The sequence below is a fragment of the Chrysemys picta genome, chromosome 8 (assembly GCF_011386835.1).
Source record: "Chrysemys picta bellii isolate R12L10 chromosome 8, ASM1138683v2, whole genome shotgun sequence".
Lineage (NCBI taxonomy): Eukaryota > Metazoa > Chordata > Testudines > Emydidae > Chrysemys > Chrysemys picta.
In genome coordinates, this window is record NC_088798.1 from 3,145,840 (window position 1) to 3,172,197 (window position 26,358).

At 43.8% G+C, this 26,358-nt stretch overlaps 1 protein-coding gene across 2 annotated transcripts in view; it reads right to left on the bottom strand.

The window, feature by feature from the left end:
- The window catches only part of EIF2B3 (eukaryotic translation initiation factor 2B subunit gamma), a 138,482-nt gene that overhangs the window by 101,794 nt on the left and 10,330 nt on the right, over positions 1-26,358 (bottom strand). For both annotated transcript variants that reach the window (XM_008166725.3, XM_008166726.4), the window contains exons 4-5: positions 8,558-8,717; positions 2,440-2,551 (exon numbers count right to left, since the gene is read on the bottom strand). In XM_008166725.3, the coding sequence (XP_008164947.2) occupies positions 2,440-2,551; positions 8,558-8,717 (272 nt within the window). The remainder of the gene's footprint in view (positions 1-2,439; positions 2,552-8,557; positions 8,718-26,358) is intronic.

The window sequence follows — 26,358 nt, forward strand, 5'->3', positions numbered from 1 at the left end:
TAGTCCAACCCCCTGCTCAAAGCAGGACCAACACCAACTAAATGATCCCAGCCCCAGGGCTTTGTCAAGCCGGGCTTTAAAAACTTCTAAGGATGGAGATTCCATCACCTCCCTAGATAACCATTCCAGTGCTTCACCATCCTCCTAGTGAAAAAGTGTTTCCTAATATCCAACCTAAACCTCCCCCACTGCAACTTAAGACCATTACTCCTTGTTCTGTTATCTGCCACCACCAAGAACAGCTTAGCTCCATCCTCTTTGGAACCCCCCTTCAGGTACTTGAAGGCTGCTATCAAATCCCCCCTCATTCTTCTCTTTTGCAGACTAAATAAGCCCAGTTCCCTCAGCCTCTCCTCATAAGTCATGTGCCCCAGCCCCCTAATCATTTTCACTGCCCTCCGCTGGACTCTCTCCAATTTCTCCACATCCTTTTTGTAGTGGGGGGCCCAAAACTGGACACAGTACTCCAGATGTAGCCTCACCAGTGCCGAATAGAGGGGAATAATCACATCCCTCGATCTGCTGGCGATGCTCCTACGAATGCCACCCAATATGCCGTTAGCCTTCTTGGCAAGAAGGGTACACTGCTGACTCATAGCCAGCTTCTTGTCCACTGTAATTTCCAGATCCTCCTTTACAATGATGTTTAAAAGAGGCTTCAAAGGTTATGTAATTTAAATGTTTTGCTTGTTTCTGACTTGAAAAATTCAGGTCTTGAGCAAGTTAGCTTCAGAGCAGGTCTAGACAACACAGTGATTAACTTGTCATTGGCTGCCAGCATTTTGTCTCAGAGAGCTGTTTCAATGGCTATCCCTGTGGAACTGCACTGCTGGGAAATTTTAAGGAAAAGGCTTTTCCTACACTACACTGTTTGACTTACAATTTCCCCAAGATGGAAGCGGTTCTCAAAATTTTTTTTGTCGACAGACCCCTTTTCAAATGCAACGTTAATCACGGACTCCCAACTGAGAAACTGATGGACAAAGGTATATGTGTACCTCATATAAACATATCCTGTTAGTAATGCCTTAAGAAAAAGAGCAGCGTACTTAGAGATGTCAGTGAGAGGGTTGTGCCTGCTTCTCACTGCAGAGTCTATCTATGGTTGGTGTGATTGTTGCCATTTTGAGGACCTCCCCGTGCAATCTCTAAGGCTCCCCATTTGAGAACCATTGCACGAGGGTACACAAAACACTGGTGGCCACTCTGAGTAGTGTAGACAACACAACATAGTGGTGCTGGTGATTCAATAAGTGGTGCTGCCTCCCTCTGAATCAGTCAGGCCTCAGTGTGGTGCTCCAGAATGCAACACCGTTGCAAGTGCCACATACAGGGTGAGGCGTGAAACCAAGGTCTTGGCCATTTGTGCATTCCAAGAAGCAAAACGCCACATTTACTCTCAACTACCCTAAGGGGAGTGTTGTGAAGCTTAAAATAGGGTTTTCTCCAAAATATGATGTACAAATGGTCTTCTCTTAGCAGATCTTCTCCCTGCACACTTGCAGAATCCCATGTGCTGACCTGAATGACAAAAGTAAGTTTTTACTGCTTTTTTCTGCCTGCACAACTAACACAGGCAAGAGGGAGAGAACTGCAAAGGCCATCCCAGCTTGTACATCATCAATACTACTACTTATTAAGTTCCAATCAGTTGCACTTGTGAAAATCTACTGAAGGCAATGGAGTTGAGTGGGTATCCCTGAGGTCTGCAGGATGGACACTGAGTAATTCTCACGCTAGAAGCTAAATTAAGTGAGGTAACAGGAGTGAAAATCCACTGGCGAGAAAAATCTGTAAAATCAATCATAAGTCAACTAAAATCACATATGTTGCAGCAACTGCTAAGCTGTCATACCATAGCCACCTGTAAATGCAATGACAAAAAACACCTAGAAAAGCCTCCAATAACAATAGCTACAATATTCTTTACTAGCCCCACAGAGAACGACAAGTGTTGGTTTGCTAATAATCACAGTCACAGAACACAGTTCTAACAGCAAGCACGTCAATCGGGAGCCAGTTGTAACAATTCTGTGGCCGCCTTGGATATCAAGGAGACAGATTTTTCATTTACATCAACGGATCTATCACAAATATAAACTACTGAATTTGAACAACATCTGAATTTAGCCCCCCGGCTTTTCTTAAAAAAAACACATGGCTCTTTAACTCATCCCTTTCTCCTTCCCTGCTCTTTTTCATGATAATCCTTCTGCTCTTGCCGAACAAGGACACCGACCAGTTGTAGGTGCAAAATACTCCTCACTGAAAAATAACCCTGTGCTTTCATTGCTGTTTGTGGGAGCCACGTATCATGCATCAGGAAAATCCTTTCCCCCTCCTCTCCTTAACCCAGTTCATCTTTCTCCATCAATCCCACCCCAATATTTTTCCCCACTCCAAGCTAAATTTCCATTAAAAGGACCCCAGAGGGCTTACTTCTGAAGGAGGGATCTCTTAATGACAAGTTCTTCATCCAAGTCAGCTTCATTAGCCATGAAGAGCAACCGCTTTCCTGTGTCATCCACTCCAATGAAGTCACGCTGCTCCACTGAAGTAGAAAATCAAACACAACCATTTTACAGTCTTATCTTAATGAAATCTAAGACAACAAGGAGGATTGGTCAAATTGCCCTGGACTTCAAAACACAAACATAAGCAGAGATTAACCCACCAAGCCTAAGAACCTGCATTAATGCTCTACAACATACATTTATTTCATCCTTTCAACCAGAGTAACCAAAATGCGACTCAAGACATATAACCATGGCCCCTGAAACTATCCATATCTTTAATATGAAGATGCCAACTGTGGAGACAGCAGGTCCCAGCATGCAATACTCCATCTTCATTGAGCTAATGCGTACTTCTCTTCCCTCTTTCTTTACAACTATTTCAATTTGCACTACAAAGAATCCATGATAATTAATAGCTCATCTGAGCCAGCTCCTCCTCCTTCACCATAAATCACTCTCCTTGTCTCATATCGCAATTAGCTGGTGAGGAGAGGATTATGGATTTCAGACAAGACTTCGCAACTAGTATCCTGTTCTCATACATGTTTTGTTAGTAATAAATATGTAGGCTACACGCACACACAGCTCCAGACTCCTAATACTTGGATGCCTCAGGACACGTATTGGTTTAAAAAGGGCACCCACCCAAAGGAATACCTAATGTTCACATGTCTATTATGTCAATTTCTCTCTAGAGTAATGCTACTGAAATCAATGGCAATACACTAGGGGTGAGTTTGGCCTAATGGTCTGAGTACTTTCTTTTTGAACAGTCTGTCCCAAGCACTGCAAACGGTGACAGCAAAACTTCATTCTCACAAATCTCTATGGATATGGGTCAAACCAGCTCTAGAGTAAAGAGCTCAGGAGAGCTGGGGGAAAGCCAGTTGGAAGGGGATTTCACTTTGCAATGAATATGGAATGCAACACAACTTTGGTGGTATCCACAAACTGTTCCCACACCCTGAAGCTGAAAGCACAGGAATATCTCAATGGCACAGTTCGGACGCAAACTTTTCTTTTTCTTCCCAGAGATGGTATTTTTGGTCAAATGCTGGCATATGCTTTACCCTCCCCAATTCCTAAAACTCACACCAACCTTGTGTGAGAAATGAATGCCCTGGGAGAAATAATTTCCTCACAGGCTTCTTTTTTTCTACCCAAATTGCATTTTAACTCCACTTTTCCTCCTTCGCTTTCTTTCTATTTGCATCTTAATAGCTGCCATAGTAACAGCCACCACCAAAATAAGGTCAAAACTCCGTAGCTGTTGAAAGCTTCCCACTGGCAGCCTTTGATCCAAGTGGTCAAGCTAGCTAGCTCCCTTCAGACGTTTCCCCTCTCAAATTAAGTATATAGCTAAGGAGCACAAAAATAGGCCCTGAACACACAACAATGTGAAAAATTAAGCACAATTAGGATCAAGCAACCAACTCACAAAATTCTTGAGCGCAGTGGCTCTATTCATTCTAGGCAGTAAATCAAGCTACAAGCCATGGTCCTAATTCTAAGCAGAGATAAACAAATGCCTGCTGCACCTAACCCTTTGAAAGCCTTGTCTGCGCCTACATACAGAATAGCGACAGGTTTCTCAATAAGGGCATCATGCTTCTTAAATTAAAGTCAGGTCCTAAGCCACTGTCTAGTCTACTGGATCTTTATGTCTGTACAGCAAAGAGCCTATCTACAATAAAAAATAGAACCATGATTAAAACTGGATTGTGCAACATGGTTGTGGCCAAACAGGTTTTTCTCTTCCCTGTGTGGATAGAAAAAAAAAGGCATAATAAATGTTAGTGAACTGTTTTACCCCTAGGAGAAACCTAGATAAAAATGTGCTCTTCCATGCACAGGCAAGAGATACGGTTGTTTTTGTGCCGCAGACCAGGCAAAATGTATCACCAAACCCTGTAGTGAAAAAGGACAGTTCTGAAATGCACTGACGTTAACAGGCTAGAAGCAGGCAGATAACTAGTTTAATTAGTCCCTGAGGGAAAGGAAGGGGAAAAGGGAGAATGTGCATGAATGGTAACTTAAAGATGACCCACAAAGGGGGAAAAAATGGACTTGTACCCTGGTCTGTATTTTGATGTTGGATAAAGATGGCTTGAAAGATTTTTGTCCCAATAAAAAATAGTTCTACTTGGGGTATATCTACACTACCCACATTACAGCATGGCCGCGGCAGCGCTGTGACGTGGGCAGTGTAGTCACGCTTTATCGCTGGGGGAGAGCTCTCCCGGCGATAAAAAACAAACAAACCCGAATGAGCGGTGGTAGCTTTATCCGTCGGCAGGGCAGCTCCCAACGATAAAGCACTGTCTATACTGGCGCTTTTCAGCACTAAAACTTTTGTCCTCGGGGGTGTGTGTTTTTTCACACCCCTGAACGACAAAAGTTTTAGCGCTGAAAGTGGCAGTGTAGACACAGCCTTAGTTAGAAATCCAGGCTCTGTCTACCTTGGGGACTTTGAAGAGTGGAGAAATGATGACATCACAAGAGAGTGAGGCTGAGCAATTCAGGGGAGGAATTGTTAGTCAAATTTCTAAATCTTTGTTTTTAAACAAACCTATTTAACTCCGAGGCCTAATTGACATATGGGGAAAATGTCTTTAAAAATTCAGAACTCCCGCCCCTTTTCAATTCAGGTGAGAGAACTCACATGACACATCCATCATGAGGTCATTCCACAACCATACCAATGATCCTCAGTGACATTCCTAAGATCTTTAAGGTAAGAAAAACAGGCAGGAAAGAACCACACCCTCACAATCCTTTCAGACTTTCTTTATACATATAAAGGCATAAACAATCCTTTGCCTGGGACTGTCTGGGGGAGGACAATGGGCCTGGGACATAGAGCCAAGGATGGGAAGAGACAGGTCTCAGGCCTTGGCTACACTCGGGAATTCACAGCGCTGCTGCGGCCGCGCTGTGAAGCGCGAGTGTAGTCGCGCCGCCAGCGCTGTGAGAGAGCTCTCGCAGCACTGTATGTACTCCACCTCTCCGAGGGGAGTAGCTTGCAGCGCTGTGAGTGAGCGTGCAGCGCTGCAGGCTCTGATCACACTGGCGCTTTACAGCGCTGCACTCGCTGCGCTCGGGGGGTGGGTGTTTTCACACCCCTGAGCGCAGCAAGTTGCAGCGCTGTACAGCGCCAGTGTAGCCAAGGCCTGAGGCAGAGGCCCGGACAGGTTTAAGGCACATATGTTGGGTCTAGCCTGGATGTTTGAACTTCTCATACGGACAGTCTCAAAAAAATCATGGCAGACACATTTGGCATGTCCGCCTTGGTCTTTGCCTCAATGCCCAGAGATAAGAATATACTGGCTTAGCACCCTAATATTGGGGTTCATTCTTCATACAATCTCTGCCTATCTGGGTTATCATCACTCCCCAGGGTCCTACTATGTTTGCATTGCTTCTTATGACTATGTTCCACAGATGTTAAGGCCAGAAGGGACCGTTATGATCACTAGCCTGACCTCCTACATAAGAAGCCAAAGTACTTCACCCAGCACTTGCTGCAGTGACCCCATAACTTGTGGTTGAACTATAGCATACATTTTAAAAAGACATCAAGGTGCACAAGAATTATTAAAGGAGGTCAGTGGTTTAGCCTCTGTAACTAACACCTCTGTTTAAAGCGGACTACAGTGGCAAATTCATCCTGATTACAGCTACACAGTTTATTTCAAAACTGTTCTCTACAGCAGAGATATTAAACATCTAGAAAGCAATGAAATGACAGTTATTCCTTGTGGGCCATTTTCTATCAGCCCGGGGCGATCTGGTAGATCTCTCCAATCTCTGACTTCTGCAAATTTATGAACTGATGACAACATTTATTGTTAGTTTAACAGAGCTTCCCAGGACTCAGGGTCCACAGCCAACCTTAACTGTGGCATTCCCTAAGCTTTGAGTGCTTGACTTTGTAACCTAAATAGCATACTTGTAACAGAGTTTTTTGTAATAATTTTCCAGGGTTTTTTTAAAAAAAGAGCAAATTGTCAAAAAACAGATTCCATCATGTGGCATCGTGCTGACATCCACATGGCTCATCAGCAGGGTTCCAACCTTTAGATTTACTGAACAGACCAGGGCTGACCCTACCCATATGCAAAGTATGCAGCTGCACAGGGCCCCAGGAAATTTGGGGCACCAAATTGCCTGGTACTCTATGCAGCTGTGTGCTGCTCCAGCGTTCAGCCCGCCCAGGAAAGCTGCCCCTGCCCCCGCTCCACCCCGCCTCTTCCTGCCCCTGCTCCGCCCCACCCCTTCCCCTGAGGACTGCAGCAGGGGTCGGGCTTGCCCTGCACTCACTGGGCAGCGGTAAGTGGAGCAACCCGGCCCCAGCCCGCTCTGCACCGCCGGCTTCCAGCCACGCCACCAGTGAGTGCTGGGGGGCAGTTCCCCCCTGCCCTCCAAGTCCTAAGGCTGGGAGCCAGGGGAGCAGAGCAGGCGGGGGCTGGTCACTCCACTTCCTGCCGCCCTGTGAGTGCGGAGTCGGGCCTGTCCTGCACTCACCGGGCAGCAGGAAGTGGAGTGACCCGGCCACAGCCTACTCCGCTAGTGAGTGCTGGGGGGAAGTTTCCCACCTGCCCCCCATACCTGCCCTCCCCGCGGAGGCCTGGGGCCAGCCCCCCCCCCTAACCCCACCCCACGGAGGCCTGGGGACGCCTCCCTGCATAGGGCACCAAAATGCCTAGGGATGGCCCTGGAACAGACCTCCACCACATGAGCTAATGGAGTAAAACTGATAGCAACAGTAGGTTGTCATCCTCTAAGTGGACTAGCACTGGAGGGCGATTAGATACACACTTTGCCAGCGGTTTTCACAGAAATTTGCTGTCAGCAGAGGAATGGTGAGACTCAGGGATCTTGGGTTCTTTTCCAGGCTCTGGAGGGGAGTGTGCTCTAGTGGGCACAGACCCTTCTGCCCATTCCTCTCAAGCTTGACCCCTTTCTGCCTCATCCCGTCCAACGTGTCTCTGCCCCATCCCTCACTCCATGTCCCAGTCCCATTCTCCTCACCTAGTCAGTCCCTGTCTCCTCAGGCTTCTCACCACACTTCTAGGCTCACCTTCTCTGGCTCTTTGCAGGGGCTTGGACTAGATGACCTCCTGAGGTCCCTTCCAACCCTGATATTCTAGGATTCTCTTTGCCCAGTCTTTTTTGACCAATGGGGCCAAACCAGCATGTCCCCCTGTCCGTATGTCTTAGGAGACAGCCTTTAATTACATGATCACATACTATGTTACTATTTTTCCCACAGGACCCTTGCCTCTCTGTGTCCAGGTTGGATGGTGCTCGCTTAATGAGCTATTTCAGATTCTGTTCTACCCTCATTGCTCAATGTGCAGCCGCAGGTTTATTTAGCACCATTACTTAACTTCCGAGTGCTTGACTGAGAAACTGTAATAACGCCCTTCTAAGGTGGCGTTTTGTGGTCACTTATCTACCCTCGCTTTACAAAGCAGTGTTTCTTTCAGAGGCCTTCAGGGGAGGGATGATCCAAGCTTTCATATCAGTCCTATTTCCTGTCCTTAAATCCTTTAGTCTAATAAGGGCAGGTCTTCACTACGGGGGGGGGGTCGATTTAAGATATGCAAATTCAGCTACGCGAATAGCGTAGCTGAATTCGACGTATCGGAGCCGACTTACCCCGCTGTGAGGACGGCGGCAAAATCGACCTCCGCGGTTCCCCGTCGACGGTGCTTACTCCTACCTCTGCTGGTGGAGTAAGCGTGTCGATTCGGGGATCGATTGTCGATCCCCGAGAGATCGATTTCTACCCGCCGATTCAGGCGGGTAGTGTAGACCTAGCCTAAAGCAGTAGCCGAACAAAATAGTTTCAGCCGTCTTCTTTTAAAGTCCCTCCATCCTGGGGCACACATTTGGCTGGGCCCTTCCATTCTACCATGTTGTAATATTATTGTTATTCTTTTGTATGACTTTAGTGCCTCGGAGCCAGGACCCCACGGAGCTGGATTTTAGTTTGCTCAGGTGCACTGAGTCAGGAAGAACACTGTTAGTCGACTTACCTGGCTTTTTTTTCCCTTTCTGTCCTGGTACCATTTCTGTGGGTTCCTGAGCTTTTTTCATCAATATGGAGAGTGTGGCATCATGGGCTCGAAACAGATCCACAACCTCATGTAAAGCAACATCTGTGATCAGATCACAGCTCAGTACCAAGACATCAGTCTGCCAAAACAGAGAAGAAAAAAAATAAATATTTCCAAGACAGAACATACCACATACTTGTCAACTTGGGATACCTTAGCAACAAACAGTCTGTAATGTTTCATGGCTTTCTCATTTGAGATCCACATTAAGCCACCAGACAGAGTTCCGGGTGTATGTTTTTACTGGCATGAAGAGGATATCTAGCGGTAAGGTTACTGGATTTGTTACCACTGCCAGCGCACATCCAAGAATGGATCCAATTTGTCATCCTCTCCTTGCAACCCAAGGAGCAGGATCATGGACACACAGATGAGTTCACAGCCTTCAGTGCTGCCATTAAGTTCTGCAACACTTGCCATGGCTATTTTAAATTAATTAATAATAATGACCTTTCTGGAGTAATCTTTGTAGCTGACTTCCCATCTTGCCTAACAATTGAAAAATGTATTTAAATGAAGTCACTCTTATTGGAAAATCAAATGCTGGACAAATCTGGCACCTGATTTACTCAGACATCACACCTCAGTTTGCTCACTTTATAAGTATGCCCTCTAAAAGCCAACATCGTCCTGCAACAAATTTGAATAAGCAAACTCCTATTACATTTAACTTTGATCTCAAAGGATCCCAAAGTGCTTTGCAAACTATACAAGGGAACCACTTCACTCACCACTAAAGTACAGCCACGTCTGAAGTGAAATACGACCAATTCCCCGCTATTGCCAATTACAAATACGCATGTCAGACCAGACGCTCTCTTGTTTAGGATCAGCTTTCAATTTCCTGTGAGTGGCAGAAAACTACTTTTCCAAAAACAACTAGTCAGACAGCTATTCTCGCCTCATTTAATTTGCTCCTGACACACCATTTCTAGAGCTTTGCCAACAGCAAAATTAGTGAGTTTGGACTTTATCTTTTAATTTTAATCCATCATTTTGCTCCTAAATGGCATAATCACAACATTATGTGTCAGGGACATAGTTCTTCTTCCCTCCCTGGTGTTTGTTACTTTCATTTTTTCATCAGTCCATCATTTACTATGCAAGCTCTATGGCACAGAGACACGGATGTTTTTTGTGAAGCTTCTACCATAGGATACGTCATGGTGATAGGAGTTGAATTACTTTATTCATTATTTCTGCTTTAACTGTGAACACCACATCAATTCAAAGAGAAAACCTGAGTGTGCACTTTTTAGTTTGGAAGGGATTGCAAGATAGCCCTTTACCCGAGATTAGGAGATGTGAAAGTCATAACTAGGAATAACTCTGAGGTTTGATATACTGAAGGGCCTGCAGGGTCTTTCCCCAAAAGCCTTTGGAGATTGTCAGGTGTTTACCCGTAACTTTGGGGAATTCATCATGCTACAGACTGCGACACAGCTACCGCGTTAGCATGCTGCACATGGGAGATGTCTGGTACCTTGCAGGGCCATGCCTATCATTTTTAGTGTAGAATATCTGCACTAATAATTTATTATGATGAAGATTATGGCCATTTAGTGTGAAGGAGAACATCCAGGTTGGAAGTCTGGCGGGTCCAAAAATTGTGAGCTACCTCTCTCCGTCTGAATACAATGCTGCTTATCAAAATCCAAATTTCATATGGAGGTTTTGCCTAGGAGAAATGCTATGATTATCTCATCTGAAAAACAAACCAAAGAATCCAATGCCAGCTGCCCACCACTCAAGAGCAACTCTATATCAGCAAACCATACGTACAAATACTGGGAGAAAAATCTGGTGAAGAAGATTTCAGCCTGCAGCTTTATGACTGCAAAGAGTGAGACATGCAATGAATGTCTTTCAGAGTATGTAACATTCAGTCTTTTTAAGCTGTAAAACTTCCAGATATTTGGTTTTCTGCAAGAGCATGAATTTAGTCGCAATACTTTCAAAGAAGGGCAAAGATTTGTCAAGGGCGTTTAAAAACAGACCAACTTTTTTTCTTCTACCTGATTTTGCAGAGGGAAAGGATCACTGTTTAAATCTAAATGCATTCACTCCGACGGTGAATAAAGAGACAGACCAGACATATCGTAAGGAACAACTATCTTGACTTGTAAAACAAATCTCATAATTATTTAACATTTTACTAAGTGCTTTAATCTGTCATTGTAGTAAACTGCCAACAAGCCTTTCGTAATTGTGAACAGGCCCCCCTCTCACTTTAGGACGAGCTTTTGCAAAGACTGAATGCAAGACCCCTGAGGAGCACAGGGGAACAGAACCACCCAATGTCTGGTTGCCATCTGTTCTCCCCATTTACTCTCCCAATATGTAAATACACGTCAGCGAGCACAGGGACCAGTGAAACACACAGCTGCTCTGTAAAGCCCACATTTCTGCCTCTCCTCCTGATGAGCAGAGCGCTGGCCTCAGAAGCATGCTGAGAATACACCGTGAAAGTCTCTTTGGGGACTCAACAGCCTCCCCTTTGAAACACCACTCCCCCCATAAATAAAGCCCTCACTGTCTAATGGATGCACTTTTTTCCAGCGTTGAACCCATGAAAGAATAAACTAATGGCTGAATGAAAAAATAAACTCTACTAGTACCCTAGTAGAAGTGCGTGTTTTTCATTACTTTCTTAAGGCTGGTGCAGTAGAAAGAAAACAAATGGGTCAGCTTGTATTTGTTCCAATATGTACTCCATAGACGTGCGCTAAGTACAGTGCACCGTCCTGACAAAGCATCAATAGAAAGGAGACATACTGTATGCACACATGAGCATTCACATCCCCTGAGCACTCGATTTAATGAATTATGCAAACACTGAACAAACATCAAAATCTTTACGAAATTAAATGCAACACTGATTACATCAACCCCAAACTATTATACAAACACGATAAGCAACAACATGAACTGGTTAAAAAAAAAACAGCATATGCCATACTTAATAAGCACACACCCTGCAAGCTCAGTCACTTCAAGGGAAGGGGGGGGGAGAAGCAACTTATTATTCATTATTCAGACTGGGTGGATAAAAGATGAGGTGAGGATAATCCAGACAGGGATGATGGTCCAGTGTTTAGAGTGGTAGCCAGGGTCTCAGGAGACCCCGGCTCCACCAAAAATCTCCTGTGTAACTTTGGGTAAGTCATTCAGGGCTTGTCTACACAGTCCCTTCATCTGTGCCAGTGGGGGGGGAGGGAGGGTAAATTCAGTGCACACATTCCGGCGTGCATTAAACTGGCTTGTGTGGATGCTGCTGTTGTATATTAAAAGTTCCCTGGTGTACATTAATATAGTCCTGTTTCAAAACAGGACTACATTAACGCACACTAAGGAACTTTCTAGTGCGTGCCAGCAGGGTCCACGTGGACTAGTTAGTGAGTGAGATGCTAATGCACATTAGAATTTACACCCCTGCAGGGGCACATTAGACAAATGCTTTGTTTCTCAAATATTTCGTTCCCCATCTGTAATATGGGGATAACAGTACTTCCCCACAATGCATTATAACTGTGATGTATCCAGGTGCTACAGGGGCTGTGTAAGTATCCTTCTTCTGTGTGGCTTAATGACAGCAATGTTAAATGTCCAAGTCTAGGTTGGCGATCCAATTGATTGCTTCAGGTGATGTGAAGTGGATGGCAGAGATTCCATCAGGATATGATCGTTTGGGACACGGTTGACGAGGTGTTCCATAGTTAAGTCCCTTTCCACAGCCGCAAATAGGATTGTGTCTCAGCCACAATTTATGGAGGAGTTAGGTGGACCTGCCATGTGACGTGTAGATGCAGTTCAAAGTGGACCATATTTTTCATGGGGGAGAAAAGCCACTGGTTTCTTCAGTTGCGTCCTTGATCAGCAATTTGTTCAGGACGTGAATCCTTCCACTTCGCTTGCCATTGATCTTTGGGAAAAACCCGGAGTTGTCAAGCTCTTGTGCTGCAAGCCAAAAAGGTTTTCTGAATTTGAGTCAGACTCTTGGTATATTATATTATGTAGGTCTTCATGTATTGAAAATCCTTGTTCCCTTGAATACTATGGAACTCCCAAAGGATTCTCGTGGTAAGTAAATCCCATGCAGTCATAATAATGTCATCAGCATAGATAAATTTCCATGATGATGTTCAGGGAAGGTCGCTGGTGTAAGTATTTAACAGGATTGGTGCTAGGACTGATCCCTGTGGTAGGCCATTGTTGAGCATGTACGGCCTGCTGACCTGGTCACCAAGGAAAATGCAAAACAATTTTCCAAACTCTTGGGAAGAATTTTATTATTGCATTGCATGGGATCATTTTGATGGCTTTCAAGAGAAGGGCGTTCGTTCCTCCTTACAGTGTCATAGATGGCAGAGAAGTATAAGAAAGCTACCCCAGTCTTAAGTTTTCACTGGAATCCCACCTTGATGCATGTTTTTAAAAGGCGAATACTTGGTCGGTGCAGCAGCAGCCGAGTCGGAAACCCAATTATTCATTCAGCAACATTGCTTCTACAAGCGGCATAATCCTTGCCAGTAATATTACGTATGTTTTTCAGATGTATTTATCCATCACACCAAACCACACCAGGCATCAACAGGAGGACAGAATGTAATCCAAAACATCAAACTAGTCATGGAAGTTTAGATACCATGGTGACAGGCACCATAAAAAAAAAAAAAACCCACAACTTTAAGAAGACATATTGGCAAGAACTTCACACTAAACCCTGCCCACCCTGGGATGCCTACACAATGAAGGAAATAAGTCCCCAAAAGATCATCTTAAGATTTCAACACGAGAGTGACTTAAAAATAGAAAACACATTTTGAATTGGAATTAATTCACAATATAGATCAAAGGAGGCATACCACGACTATACAGTAGCATATCCCAGCCTAAATCAAAACCCTTGGATTTGCTCACACCCCGTATACAATGGACACCATTAAAAACTCAATGTCCCACTCAGCAGTGATTGAAGTATCTCTCCTGCTCTAATAATAGGAAGATATCAAGGTAACCATGGACAACTGGCAGTGAATGTTGAGTTTTTAATAGCATCCATTTTAGGTTTTTCTATCCAGTAAAGTTACAGAAAAAGGGTTGGACCTTTGTAGACGAAAAACAACAGCCGCTTAAATACCAGTCCAAAAAATCAGAAAACAGATGCTACAAGGAAAATCTCTAATTCAGACAAGATCAGCATTGAGAGAAAAAAAAAGAAATTTCAGTAGCATTATTAACGTACAATTTAAATTAACACATAACCACTAGGGGGAATAAACAGTTTCTAAGGGAACTAAAGAAAGACGTGTTAAATGCAAAATAAATTATGGTAATGCAATATTACAGTTGAGATGTTACAGGAATAAAAGGCAGGAAGTTGAAAGGTTTGGTTTCTACAGCAAGCACAACTCAATTTATTTGCACAAATGAAATATTTTGCATTACTTTATATGGCATTCATACCTTAATATAGTATGGGGCCATGTTGCAGTTACTGTTGGAATCAGAACTCTGATGTTCCTAACTTTTGGGAAGGCAAAGTCTCAACCATATGTTGCTTTATCATCAGATTATAGATGAAGTGTCCCTGTAATTCTAAAAATGGAGGAAAGAGAACAGTTCTGCTGTGGGCAGCGGCTTGGACTGAGTACCTGCCTCCATAGGAACCGCATTACCCACCACAGCTCACGCTAAGAATCTAATTGCATCCGAGGAGGTAGTAGAACCTGCTGCCCCCTCAGTCTCTAAAGAGCCCCTCCAATTACCACATCCATGACCTTTTTAGGGTATTTGAGGCTCTTTGGCTGCTGCTGTAAGTGCAACAGGGAATCTGTACGTCACCTTCTGCTTTGATTTTTCAGAATCTATAGGATTTTGTTCCCTTTGGTGGGGAATTCCCACTGCTACTCAATGGCAGCATTTAGCACCAAGCCAAGATTTCCTATCTAGTAGTAAAATAAAAATAAAATAAAAAATGTTCACCTGCTGTGCACTTCGCCTCAAGCGCTAGCGTTTACTGGTAGTCTAGAGTGTTAGCCACTCTTGTGAGTATAGTCCCAAGCAGTTCAGGAGGATAAATTCTGTCCTACAAGCTAGGCTCTTTCTCTGGGGTCCCAGAGCTTGGGCTCTAGCCTGAACCTGACCAGCTGCACTGCATTTTACAGCCCCGTAGCCCGAGCCCTGAGAACCCAAGTCAGCTGATCCAGGTCAGCCTTGGGTGTTTAATTGCTCAGTAGATGTACCCTGAATCAGAAAACTGTTCTTCCTCAGCAGGCAGGGGATGAAGACTTAAGAAGAGTCTGATCCCCTTTAAAAAAACGCTATAGATTCTTCTGGGAAAAGAGGAAGAAATAGGGAAAGTATCAGGAGCAGGGCAGGTCCCTGACCTCCCAGGTGAAGCTATCTCGAGGCAATGTAAACACTTTCACCTACACAACCTGTCCGTTTCACTGCCTGTCCTCTGCCAGTGAGCTGAAGGAAAGCCACCAAGGGCTTGGGAGGAGACAACTCCTGTCCTTTAGTACAGATCATCCCGCCCACCAACTCAGGAGGGATCTCACAAATCAAACACTATTCCATCTGATCTCAACATCTCAAGAACAGCCATGCAAAATTCCAATTTTTTAAAGTTCACATAGGCTGAGAATAGGAATGAGCCATTTCAGCCCAGAGTTTATTACCAAAATTGACATCTGGGATGGAAAAGGTAACTTAAAAAAACACCTAAGCACCTGAAAACAGGAGCTTAAGGATGAGCATATCGAGCTCATGCATGTATTAGGAATACTCTCAAAACAGAACTTCAGTGTAGTGACATTATTAAACTGTGGGAAACAGCCACAAGAATTGAAGTCTGGAAAACATGCCTTACGATACATTTGTTTCTCTGCTCTCTACAAATGCAACCTTGCCCCACTTACATCTATTCAGAATGGTGCTGCAAAGATCATTTTCCTATGACCAAGTCAATCCTTTCTTTGCATCCCGTTGCTGGCTAATCCTTCTCTATGCATCAAACATAAGTGACTCGTCTTCATTTTCAAGGCCCTTCACAGCCTATCCCCACCCTCCCGAGCATCTTTCACTACTTAGATGTTGATTCCTGCCTCCGATTGCCCACTTGTTCCATTTGTGCTTTCTCCTATGCTGCCCCCATGCTTCGGAGGACCTGCCCGAAAATATCCAGAATGTTACCTCATTATCTTCCTTCCTGTGATGCCTACAAAAAAACTTGACAGTGGTTACACCACCAGTGGACTGAGACCATAGCCTGTCATCCTGGCCAATCCTGTCTCACATATTCGTACAAGGACCCAAAGAACGGCTGTACTGGGTCAGACCAAACGTCCATCCAGCCCAGTATCCTGTCTTCCGACAGTGGCCAATGCCAGGTGCCCCAGAGGGAGTGAACCTAACAGGTAATGAATGATCAAGTGATCTCTCTCCTGCCATCCATCTCCACCCTCTGACAAACGGAAGCTAGGGACACCATTCCTTACCCACCTTGGCTAATAGCCATTAATGGACTTAACCACCATGAATTTATCTAGTTCTCTTTTAAACTCTGTTATAGTCCTAGCCTTCACAACCTCCTCAGGCAAGGAGTTCCACAGATTGACTGTGCGCTGTGTGAAGAACTTCCTTTTATTTGTTTTAAACCTGCTGCCCATTAATTTCATTTGGTGGCCGCTAGTTCTTATATTATGGGAACAAGTAAATAACTTTTCCTTATTCACGTTCTCCACACCACTCATAATTTTATATACTTCTATCATATCCGCCCTTAGTCTCCTCCTTTCCAAGATGAAAAGTCCTAGCCTCTTTAATCTCTCCTCATATGGGACCTGTTCCAAACCCCTAATCATTTTAGTTGACCTTTTCTAATGCCAGTATATCTTTTTTGAGATGAGGAGACCACATCTGTACGCAGTATTCAAGATGTGGGGGTACCATGGATTTATATAAGGGCAATAAGATATTCTCCATCTTATTCTCTATCCCTTTTTTAATGAGTCCTAACATCCTGTTTGCTTTTTTGACCACCACTGCACACTGCGTGGACGTCTTCAGAGAACTATCCACGATGACTCCAAGCTCTCTTTTCTGATTAACTGTAGCTAAATTAGCCCCCATCATATTGTATGTATAGTTGGTGTTATTTTTTCCAATATACATTGGAATCTCCCCCGTCCATATCCCTCTATCGTCTCCTGTCTTATCCTCAGAGCGCAAGCTGTTTGGGGGCCAGGGATCATCTTTTTGTTCTGTTTGTACAAGCCTCTAGCCCAATGTGTCCTGGCCCTGACCCCTTGTCTAGGGCTCCTAGGCTCTACAATAATACAGATTAATAACAATAAAGGAGATCAACCTATTTAGCTAATTGAGGAAAAGGTTAAGAGGGGATTTGATCTCAGTCTGTAACTGCTTACACAGGGAGAAGACATCTGATAGCAGGAGGGGTCTGTAATGTAGCAGACACAGGCATTAATGATCTGGAGAATGGCGTGGATTGCACCCTCAGCAAGTTTGCAGATGACACTGAACTTGCAGGAGTGGTAGATACGCTGGAGGGTAGGGACAGGATACAGAGGGACCTAGACAGATGAGATGATTGGGCCAAAAGAAATCTGATGAGGTTCAACAAGGACAAGTGCAGAGTCCTGCACTTTGGACGGAAGAATCCCATGCACTGCTACAGACCAGGGACCGAATGGCTAGGCAGCAGTTCTGCAGAAAAGGATCTAGGGGTTACGGTGGACGAGAAGCTGGATATGAGTCAGCAGTGTGCCCTTGTTGCCAAGAAGGCTTACGGCATTTTGGGCTGTACAAGTAGGAGCATTGCCAGCAGATCGAGGGATGTGATCGTTCCCCTCTATTCGACATTGGTGAGGCCTCATCTGGAGTACTGTGTCCAGTTTTGGGCCCCCCACTACAAAAAGGATGTGGAGAAGTGGAGAGAGTCCAGCGGAGGGCAGTGAAAATGATTAGGGGGCTGGGGCACATGACTTATGAGGAGAGGCTGAGGGAACTGGGATTGTTTAGTCTGCAAAAGAGAAGAATGAGGGGGGATTTCATAGCTGCTTTCAACTACCTGAAAGGGGGTTCCAAAGAGGATGGATCTAGACTGTTCTCAGTGGTACCAGATGATAGAACAAGGAATAATGGTCTCAAGTTGCAGTGGGAGAGGTTTAGGTTGGATATTAAGAAAAACTTTTTCACAAGGTGGGTGGTGAAGCACTGGAATGGGTTACCTAGGGAAGTGGTAGAATCTTCTTCCTTAGAGGTTTTTAAGGTCAAACTTGACAAATCCCTGGCTGGGACGATTTAGTTGGGGATTGGTCCTGCTTTGAGCAGGGGGTTGGACTAGATGACCTCCTGAGGTCCCTTCCAACCCTGATATTCTATGATAAGGTCAAGATCCAGTGGCTAGAAACTGAAGCCAGCAAAGTTCAAACTGGAAATAAGAAACATTTACGAGTGAGAATAAACAACTAATGGAACAAGTTATCAAAGGATGTGGTCGATTCTCCATCACTTGGAGTCCTTAAGGCAAGATTAGATGTTTTTCTGAAAGATATTGTCTAGCACAATCACAAGGTATTATTGGGCTAAATACAAGAATCACTAGGTGAAATTATCTAGCCTGTATCATGCAGGTCAAACCAGATGATCGTAATAGTCCCTTCCGACCCTCAAATCTATGAAGATAAAACAACAGCAGCATGCAAGATGAAAAGACACATACATAACAGAGGCCTCTGAGGTCCTTTCTTCAATCATAATCAGTTTGATTCTAAAACAAAATATGCTGCTTTTCGGGGGTCTGGGGGAGAAGGACTATGTTTATCTCCCAGATCAAACCCTCAAAGAAGTCACTGTGCAAAGAACAATTTCAGCTTTGCTTTGACGAACAGAAACACCATGGCCTCGTCAGTTCCACATTATATTCTAGGCCGAATGAATCACTGAGACCTTGAAACGTGTATGGGGCTTTCAGGATATCCTCCTTTGAGCCCAGAACTGTCCATGGTGACATGACTGGCCTGTACAGGAAAAAAGAGATCTGCCTCAGAGATAAATCAAAATTATGGGTGCTCAGCTCCCTATGTAATCCAACCCATTGTTCTGCTGTATCCACACCGTCCTCTGTTTGAATATTCCTAAACCAGTCTGTTCTCCAGGTCAGCGGTCCAGTTTTTCAGGGACTCCTAGTCCCCCGCAATGATCGTTGTGAAGGTCAAAAAATAAAAAATGAAAGAACTGAATAGGGACACCAAGCAGAGAAACCTGGACAATGACCACTGCTCCAAGGTAGCATCGCAGGAGTCCATGGACACTACTCAATGGAAGTTCAAGACTGCCAGTCTCACAGAACGAAGTTCTCTATTTTTCTTGATAATAGGAACAGCATGGACAACTCTCTCATCCCAGATATGGCCTCAAACCTGACCTGAAGGGCCCATATCTAGGGTGAGAGAGTAGTTAGGTCTCCGAGGCTCTTTCAACCCTTGGCCTCTCCACTGAGATGGCCAAGAAGGTTGCCAATTACTGGCAGTGGTGTCTGAGATATTGATATGTTTGTGTAAGAACACAAGAACAGCCATACTGGGTCAGACCAAAGGTCCATCTAGCCCAGTATCCTGTCTTCCGACCAGGGCTTTGGAGCGGAGCCCAGAGCTGGAGCACGGAGCAGCTTGGAGCAGTGGAGCTGCAGGTTTTTGCCTGGAGCTGGAGCGGAGTCGGAGCACAGCTCCAAAGCCCTGCTTCCAACAGTGGCCAATACCAGGTGCCCCAGAGGGAATGTACAGAACAGGTAATCATCAAGTAATCCATCCCGTCGCCCATTCCCAGCTTCTGGCAAACAGAGGCTAGGGACACCACCCCTGCCCATCCTGACTAACAGCCACTGAACTAAATTGTGTAGATTCTTAACTAAGATTGTATAGATTTTCACACCTTCATTACAGCAGAGCATCTCCTAGGAACGAGGTCACCAAACTTATTTCATACAAGCCTCTGAATACGCATCAAATTCAACAACTTTTGATCACTACAAATATGAATTTGAACTAGCAACCTAGAAGTGAAACGTTCTGTATTCCATTATCAACCCCCAAGCCATACAGTCCTTTAATCTCAATTCCCTTAAAACACTTGGTCTGGATACCTCTATGAAAGCTGGATATAAATATTTTTATAGAGGAGTTCCAAATGAGATTTATTCAGATTAATTTTTACTTAAGACTTTTTATTTTTAAAATATTCCCATTTCACTCATATTAATTCTTCCTAAAACACACATTGCAATAAAATATTTATGCAAAAGTTGTGATTTATTTTAAATGAGGAAAACATAAGATGATTGCAAAGGCTTTACTAATAAAGAGGAAGACTATTTTAACTTCTGCTGTTTATGCCATTAAATGAAAACTATAATGGTAGCACACATAAAGTCTGCACTGCTCTGGAATAAAATCATTTTTCAGGATCACTTTAGCAAAGTTATTTTAATTATACAGAGTCCAATACTTTTGCAATTCAAATACCATCTTGTTTGTGGAACTCACATGGAAGTGTATATGAGTGTCTAGATGGAAAAACATACATATTAACATGGGCAAAAAATATCAACAATTAAAATCAATAAAGGACGTCCAAGTGCAAACAAGCTTCAGAGAGGTACAGTGTGGACTGAGCACAGGACTGGATGCCTGGAACTTTAGGCCCTCAGAACAAGTGATGGCGCCATCTAGTGACTCCCTCTAGGACCTTGCAGATAGCTGGTAAACTCCCTGCCTCATTTCATCTTCCCCACATGAGATTGCGTGAGGACTCAGTGTTTGCGAGGCACTGTAAAAGCGCCAGGAGTCATCGTCATTATTCACAGCTCCGCGGGTTAAAATCAATTGCCTCATGCAAGCATCTAACGTTTTGTTACTAATCCACAGTAAACAGGCAGCAAAATAAGTCGCCATATCATTTTAAAGCTATGCAACTTTGGGGTTGTTTTTTTAAGTTTGGAAAGACAATTTAACTCTGGAAATGTGTCAGACAGAACACGATTCAAGGCAGCCCTGTATATAGCCACCAAACAGGTACAGCAAGGACAACAGCACTGCAGGTTTCCCCCACACAGCATCACCAGCCTTCTTCCGAGGCCCGTGGACCAGGGACGGGGGCAAGAGCTGTCTGTCAGTATCTGTACTTCACCACCAAGACTGTCAGCTGCTGTGACTGTGGTTTGGGGATGTCCGCTGTCCATTAGGAACTGGCCAATGACATACAACCCACAATTCATTTCACCTAAGCCATCCAACAGCCATCAGACGGTGGTAACTCATAGTCACTTCTCCCTTGGCTGGATGTGACGCTGAGACAGAGGTGAAACACTGCACATCCATTGCCAACCCCTTGAGTCATCTCGTTCTGCTGTGCAGCATGTTAACGTCATGTGCAAAGCAGAACAGTCTCTTTGGAGTCATCAAAACAAAGGGGTGAGACAGGGCTTTTTTTATTTGCATTTTGTATTTGCTGTCAGCCATGCTGAAGAGACTGGTGAAATGCTTTTAACTGAGCTAGACGTTCTGTTTATCTATTTTAAAATTAAGTGCTGCTGAGAAAGAGATCCTGTTTGTCTCCTTATAGATGAATTTAACTCTTTTTTATTTCCACTGACAGTACAAAAATCTCTCTCTGTATATTACGGGGATTCAAGTTTTTCTTTCCACGGTCACCAAATGTTGCTCAACTGTACAAGGAGAATTCAGATTCCCCCTTCCAGCCATTACAGTGAGTTACTTACTTACATCATGTGTTTGGAAAGGAGATTTTTCAACAGAGGAAGTGAAGCGCTTAGCCATGCTGTCCAAGACTACACGGATCAGTGACCCTCAGCAGCATACAGACCACCACTGTGACATCACAATTTCCACAACATGGCTCAAAAAGATGCACATACCAGGAGAATCTGGAGTTTCAATCTTTGTTTATTTGTTCGGGGAGGGAATTTTTTCTCCTTAATGGCCGGCCTTTATTACAATTGTTGGAAATTTTACTTTAGAAACTGGGAAAACCAGGTGGACCACCTGAGATGGAACATTTCATATGCGATCACTTACCGGTGATAGGAGCAGAAGGCATGCTGATTAGTTCACAGTATATTAGTCAGGGCTTCCATTAACACAACTAAGGGCTCATCAAGGAAGGAAAATGTGAAATCGTTTCATTGCTATTACTCTCCTGGAATGCCACATTTTAACAGCTGGCCAGAGTATAGTGGGTGACAAGGGAGAGGAAAGCTTAATACAAGATAAAAAAAAATATGGACTTAGTGAAGACAAAGGTTTAACACAGGTATACCCACCCTCCCTCCGCCCAAAACCCAGATTTCATTACCTAACCAGGTTTCTCAACCTGCCACCTAGAGGGCTCCAGTCTGAGAGGGTGGCACCAGACAGCAGCCGCGTGGGGCTGATGAAACCTGGCATCAAAACAGGGTGGCCAAAAATTAAAGCAGCCTAAGTTTAAAAAGAACTCATTTGTAAATTACACTCTGAGAAAGAAAGGACGATCACAGAAAGTTCTGACACAGTTTTGATAAATGGTATAAGCAGCTCAAAGGATTAACCCAGAGGACGTGAGCGCATCAAGTGCCTGCCAGAACACTACAGTCAAACACAGCATCGTGATTTTGGTGTTGGTGAATTACCCAATGGAGAGGCTAAAATTTTACCTTTGCTGTAGTCCTTGCTTTGGAAGAACCGCAATTTAGAAGCGTCTTCCTACCCAGTTATGATTAAAAAAATCTTTCAAAACTTATTTTTTCTAAGTGTAGTACATTAAACGTACCTCTATGAGCTCAACACGACGTTATCCTTTATAGCTTTTAATTAGTGTTGTTAAACTGTTTTGTTGCAAAAAAAGGAGAGGAAATTCAGAGAAGCCCAGCACAAAAAGGGCTGTGGAGAGATTGACTTGTAAGAAAATTAAACAGGAGGTAAATATGTACAGCTTAGCTAAATGGCAACTATGTGAGGAAAATAACCATCTACCAGCAACTGTACAAGGGAACATAACTAGGAGTGATGGGACGAAATCAACGGAAAGAAAATTTAAGCTGAATATTAGAAAAAAACCCATCCTGACCACAAGAACTAATAGACTGTGGAACAGTCCCTACAGGGAAGTGGTGCAAACGCCTGTTGGCGGACTCTGAAACTACACCAAAGCACTGGGAAAGGTATTGGATGGAGCTAACTTACCTAGCCCCTATGGATGGATTAGATGACCTAATAGCAGGGCTTGAAAAACCATTCACCCACACCAGCTGAGTGGGAAGCCTGCCCTGTTGAAAAGGGATATATATCAACTACTTCAAAATCTAAGCTTTCTGAGCATGTTAATAGAGATCACAAGAAATTAAAAGCCAGTCTAGTTCTTATGCTTGTGAAGGTAACCATGTAAACATGAACCACCTGTAAACCAATGCAGTACCATCCTCCTGAGTCTGCAGCACACACCACCAGCATCTTTCCTGCTGCTAAGACCTTTGCCAAGTAGCAGGCACGAAACTGACAGGACTCATCAGTTTCACTGCTGATATTCAGATTCATGTCAATTTCATACTCCAGAAGCTGCGGGCTTGGTAAAACGCCTTGGGCAGCACCACAGGTAAGCACTGGAAGCAGATACTGGGGAGAAGTAAAAAACAAACAAAACAAAAACAAACAGAAGCTGGGAAAGGTCTAATGGACACCTCCTCCTGGGTGACCCCAGCAGCAGACAACAAGCACCAGAGGTAGAGAAGAAACAGAAGGCACCTTCCCCTTTCTAGCAGCTACAAGAGTGCAAAGTTCCAAATTTATAAGACCAAGTTCAGCATCTTCTTAATTCCTGGTATCTGGTGTCAGGACAGCCAGGCACTTTTCCTAGACCTCACACACGAAGCTCTTTTCTCATCTCACCCTACTCATCTTATGTATTTACCTCTGAATTAGGAGATGTCTTAAATGTTTCAAGATCCGCCTAATAGGTCTTCTCCATCCCTAACTCTATAACCATGCTATTTTCCCCCACGCTAACTTTGTAGAGCGAATCTTCTTGTTGCTGTTCTTTAAAACTTTAAATGATTCTGCTACCACCAGTAACTGAGATTACACAATTTAGGTGCATTAAACAAATAAAGTTACTGGGCCGTGATCTTACAAATGTTGACACATAAGCACCGTTACTGCTATGAATAATTCCAGAGAAATCAACGTTGTAAATTCCAACAAAGATTCCAGCGATTCAGATTCTGATAAAGATGCCAATCACTGTGTACAAGTCCCTCCTACTTAGCCACACATGACTATCATTTCTGAAAATAATATTGCTACTTCTGAGGCAGCTATTGTTTTGAAATACTAACAGATTTGCCTGCCTGACCAATATTAGGGACTTACATGAATGATTCCAAAGCTGAAAATATGATCCTGTGAGTCGCTGAGGACCTCCTGCAAGGTGCTGAGTACTTTCCGCTCCCATGGCCACTTAACAACCAGAGTCAGGCTCTACAGTCTTACTGTAAGACCATTTCTATTATAAACCTGGTTTTGATCCAACTCTAACTCAAATCAGAAATTCTCAAACCTGGAATATTGCATGCTTCATTTTACTCCAGAGAATTTGGGGAAAGTTAAGGGTTAATCAGACCAGCAGGTTTATAGTTAAGAGTCTGAAAAAATAGTATTCCTTTTATTTTTGAAAATGGTTCATTTTTTGTCTGCTCACAACTCAAGTAGATTGGCCTAGTCCATGCTTACTTAAAAATTATTTTCACATTTATCCCCACTGAAAACCAGGACTTTGGATGACTTAACTTTTTAGAGTGCCTATTCTTTGGAAGTTTAGTTATTTTTCCACTAACAAAGTCTACAGGCATCCTGGCAAAGCAAATGCCACCTGCTTCATATATCCAGAGAGCAGGGAAGATAGACAGACACACACAGATATTCCAGAGCCCAGTGGTTATAGCACTGACCTGGTAGGTGAAGATAAAGGGTCGAGCCCCTCTGGTCCAATCACTGTTTAATTACTCATGCAAAGAGGAACAGCTTCGAGAGGAGAGATTGAGGCAGCCCCACATCAGACTCTCCCATAGCTCAGTGGTTAGCACACCCTAACCCTCTTCTCCCCCACTCAGGAAGAAGAAAGTGAATCTTCGCCTCCCGCATCCCAAACAAGTGCTCTCTGCACTGGTCTAAAGGTATACAGTGGGCCCCACCACCTCTTCCCAATTTTGTGCAGTGCAGCAGGTGTCTAACTCATTCCTGCAAGAACCTACTTGGGCATGATCATTAGCAGAGGTAGGGGCCTCCCTGCAGCCTGGACTTAGGTCCCCAGATTAGTGGATCACATTCTGAGGCACTTTCCTCCCCTGCCATGTACTGTACAGGTAGCCGAGGCGCCTACCTCAGGCTTTGTGGATCACAAAGCTGTTCCCGGGATTTTCTAGGTGCCTAAAAGTTAGTCCTCCTGACACGGAGCGTTGCAATGCCCAAGTCCCTTCATGGATCCGGGCCTTATGGTCAAATTTAAGGCAAGATGTGACAAGTGGACGCAACGATCAGAAGGAGGGTGGGTAACAGTGACAGGAAAACATGGTTACATATACATCAAGAAGAAAATTTCAGTGACCCCTTCTGGCTACCTGCCTACGGTATGGAAAACTCTAGTAGGCAGATTTAGCAGAAGTTGATAGAAGCGGGTCTTAGTTATTTAACCTACTGAATTTTCACTCCTAGTCTTTATAGACACTCAAATTTCTGAAAACAGACAGGAATATATAGAAAGAGCTAATCAGAAGAATGGAATATTAACATACTGTACAAGATAAATAGCATGTTTGTGGCTGCTTCTGACTTCACTGCAAGTATAAGTGGAGGCCAAATACACAACTGCTTTATTTCTCTCCTGCAGAATCCAGCAAAGCCACTTGTTTGTGACTAAACAGCTAAACTACCTTATTCAATGCAGGATGCTGTTCCCTTACTTTACGCAGCTTTTTCAGTGCAGCCAACAAAACAACGTGCGTGAGATCCACAGGAGTTTCATTTTTTTGTATGTATCCGTCTAAGTTTTGTACACTGCGGGGTCTGAAGTTTTCTACTCCACTGGTGACGCAACTATCAAAACACCACAGAAAGAACTGGAGTCTTCCATAAAGAACGGCAGAGAACTACACTGCTGCAACATTATGTTTGCACATTTCAGAGAAAAAAGAAAATAAGTCAAGAAATGCAAAATGTAAAACGTGCACAATATTAACTCAGTCAAGAGGGTTTATGTTTTATAACATATACTGTTTAATACACTATAAAAATACCATCAGCTTGAAATCTAGTCAATTTTCTGAAACCGGAGTTAAAATTAGTTACTGATATGATAACTGCCCGAGTCCCCTTTCAAACTTTTTAGTTTTATAATCACACTTTTTTATTTTACAAAAAAATTTCTCTCTGCACTGTTGCTTTGTGAAAGATGCACACATATCAAGGAAACTGATTACATACAGACAGCAATGAAATTGACCAAACACTAAGACAAAATTGGAGATTTTTTCAGTATACTCGGGATATCTGACATCTTAAAACCCCAATCATGCAAACTGCTCCATGCAGGCACCACCCCTAGACCTACACACAACCCTGCAGAATTCAGCCACAGGGTACACTGCA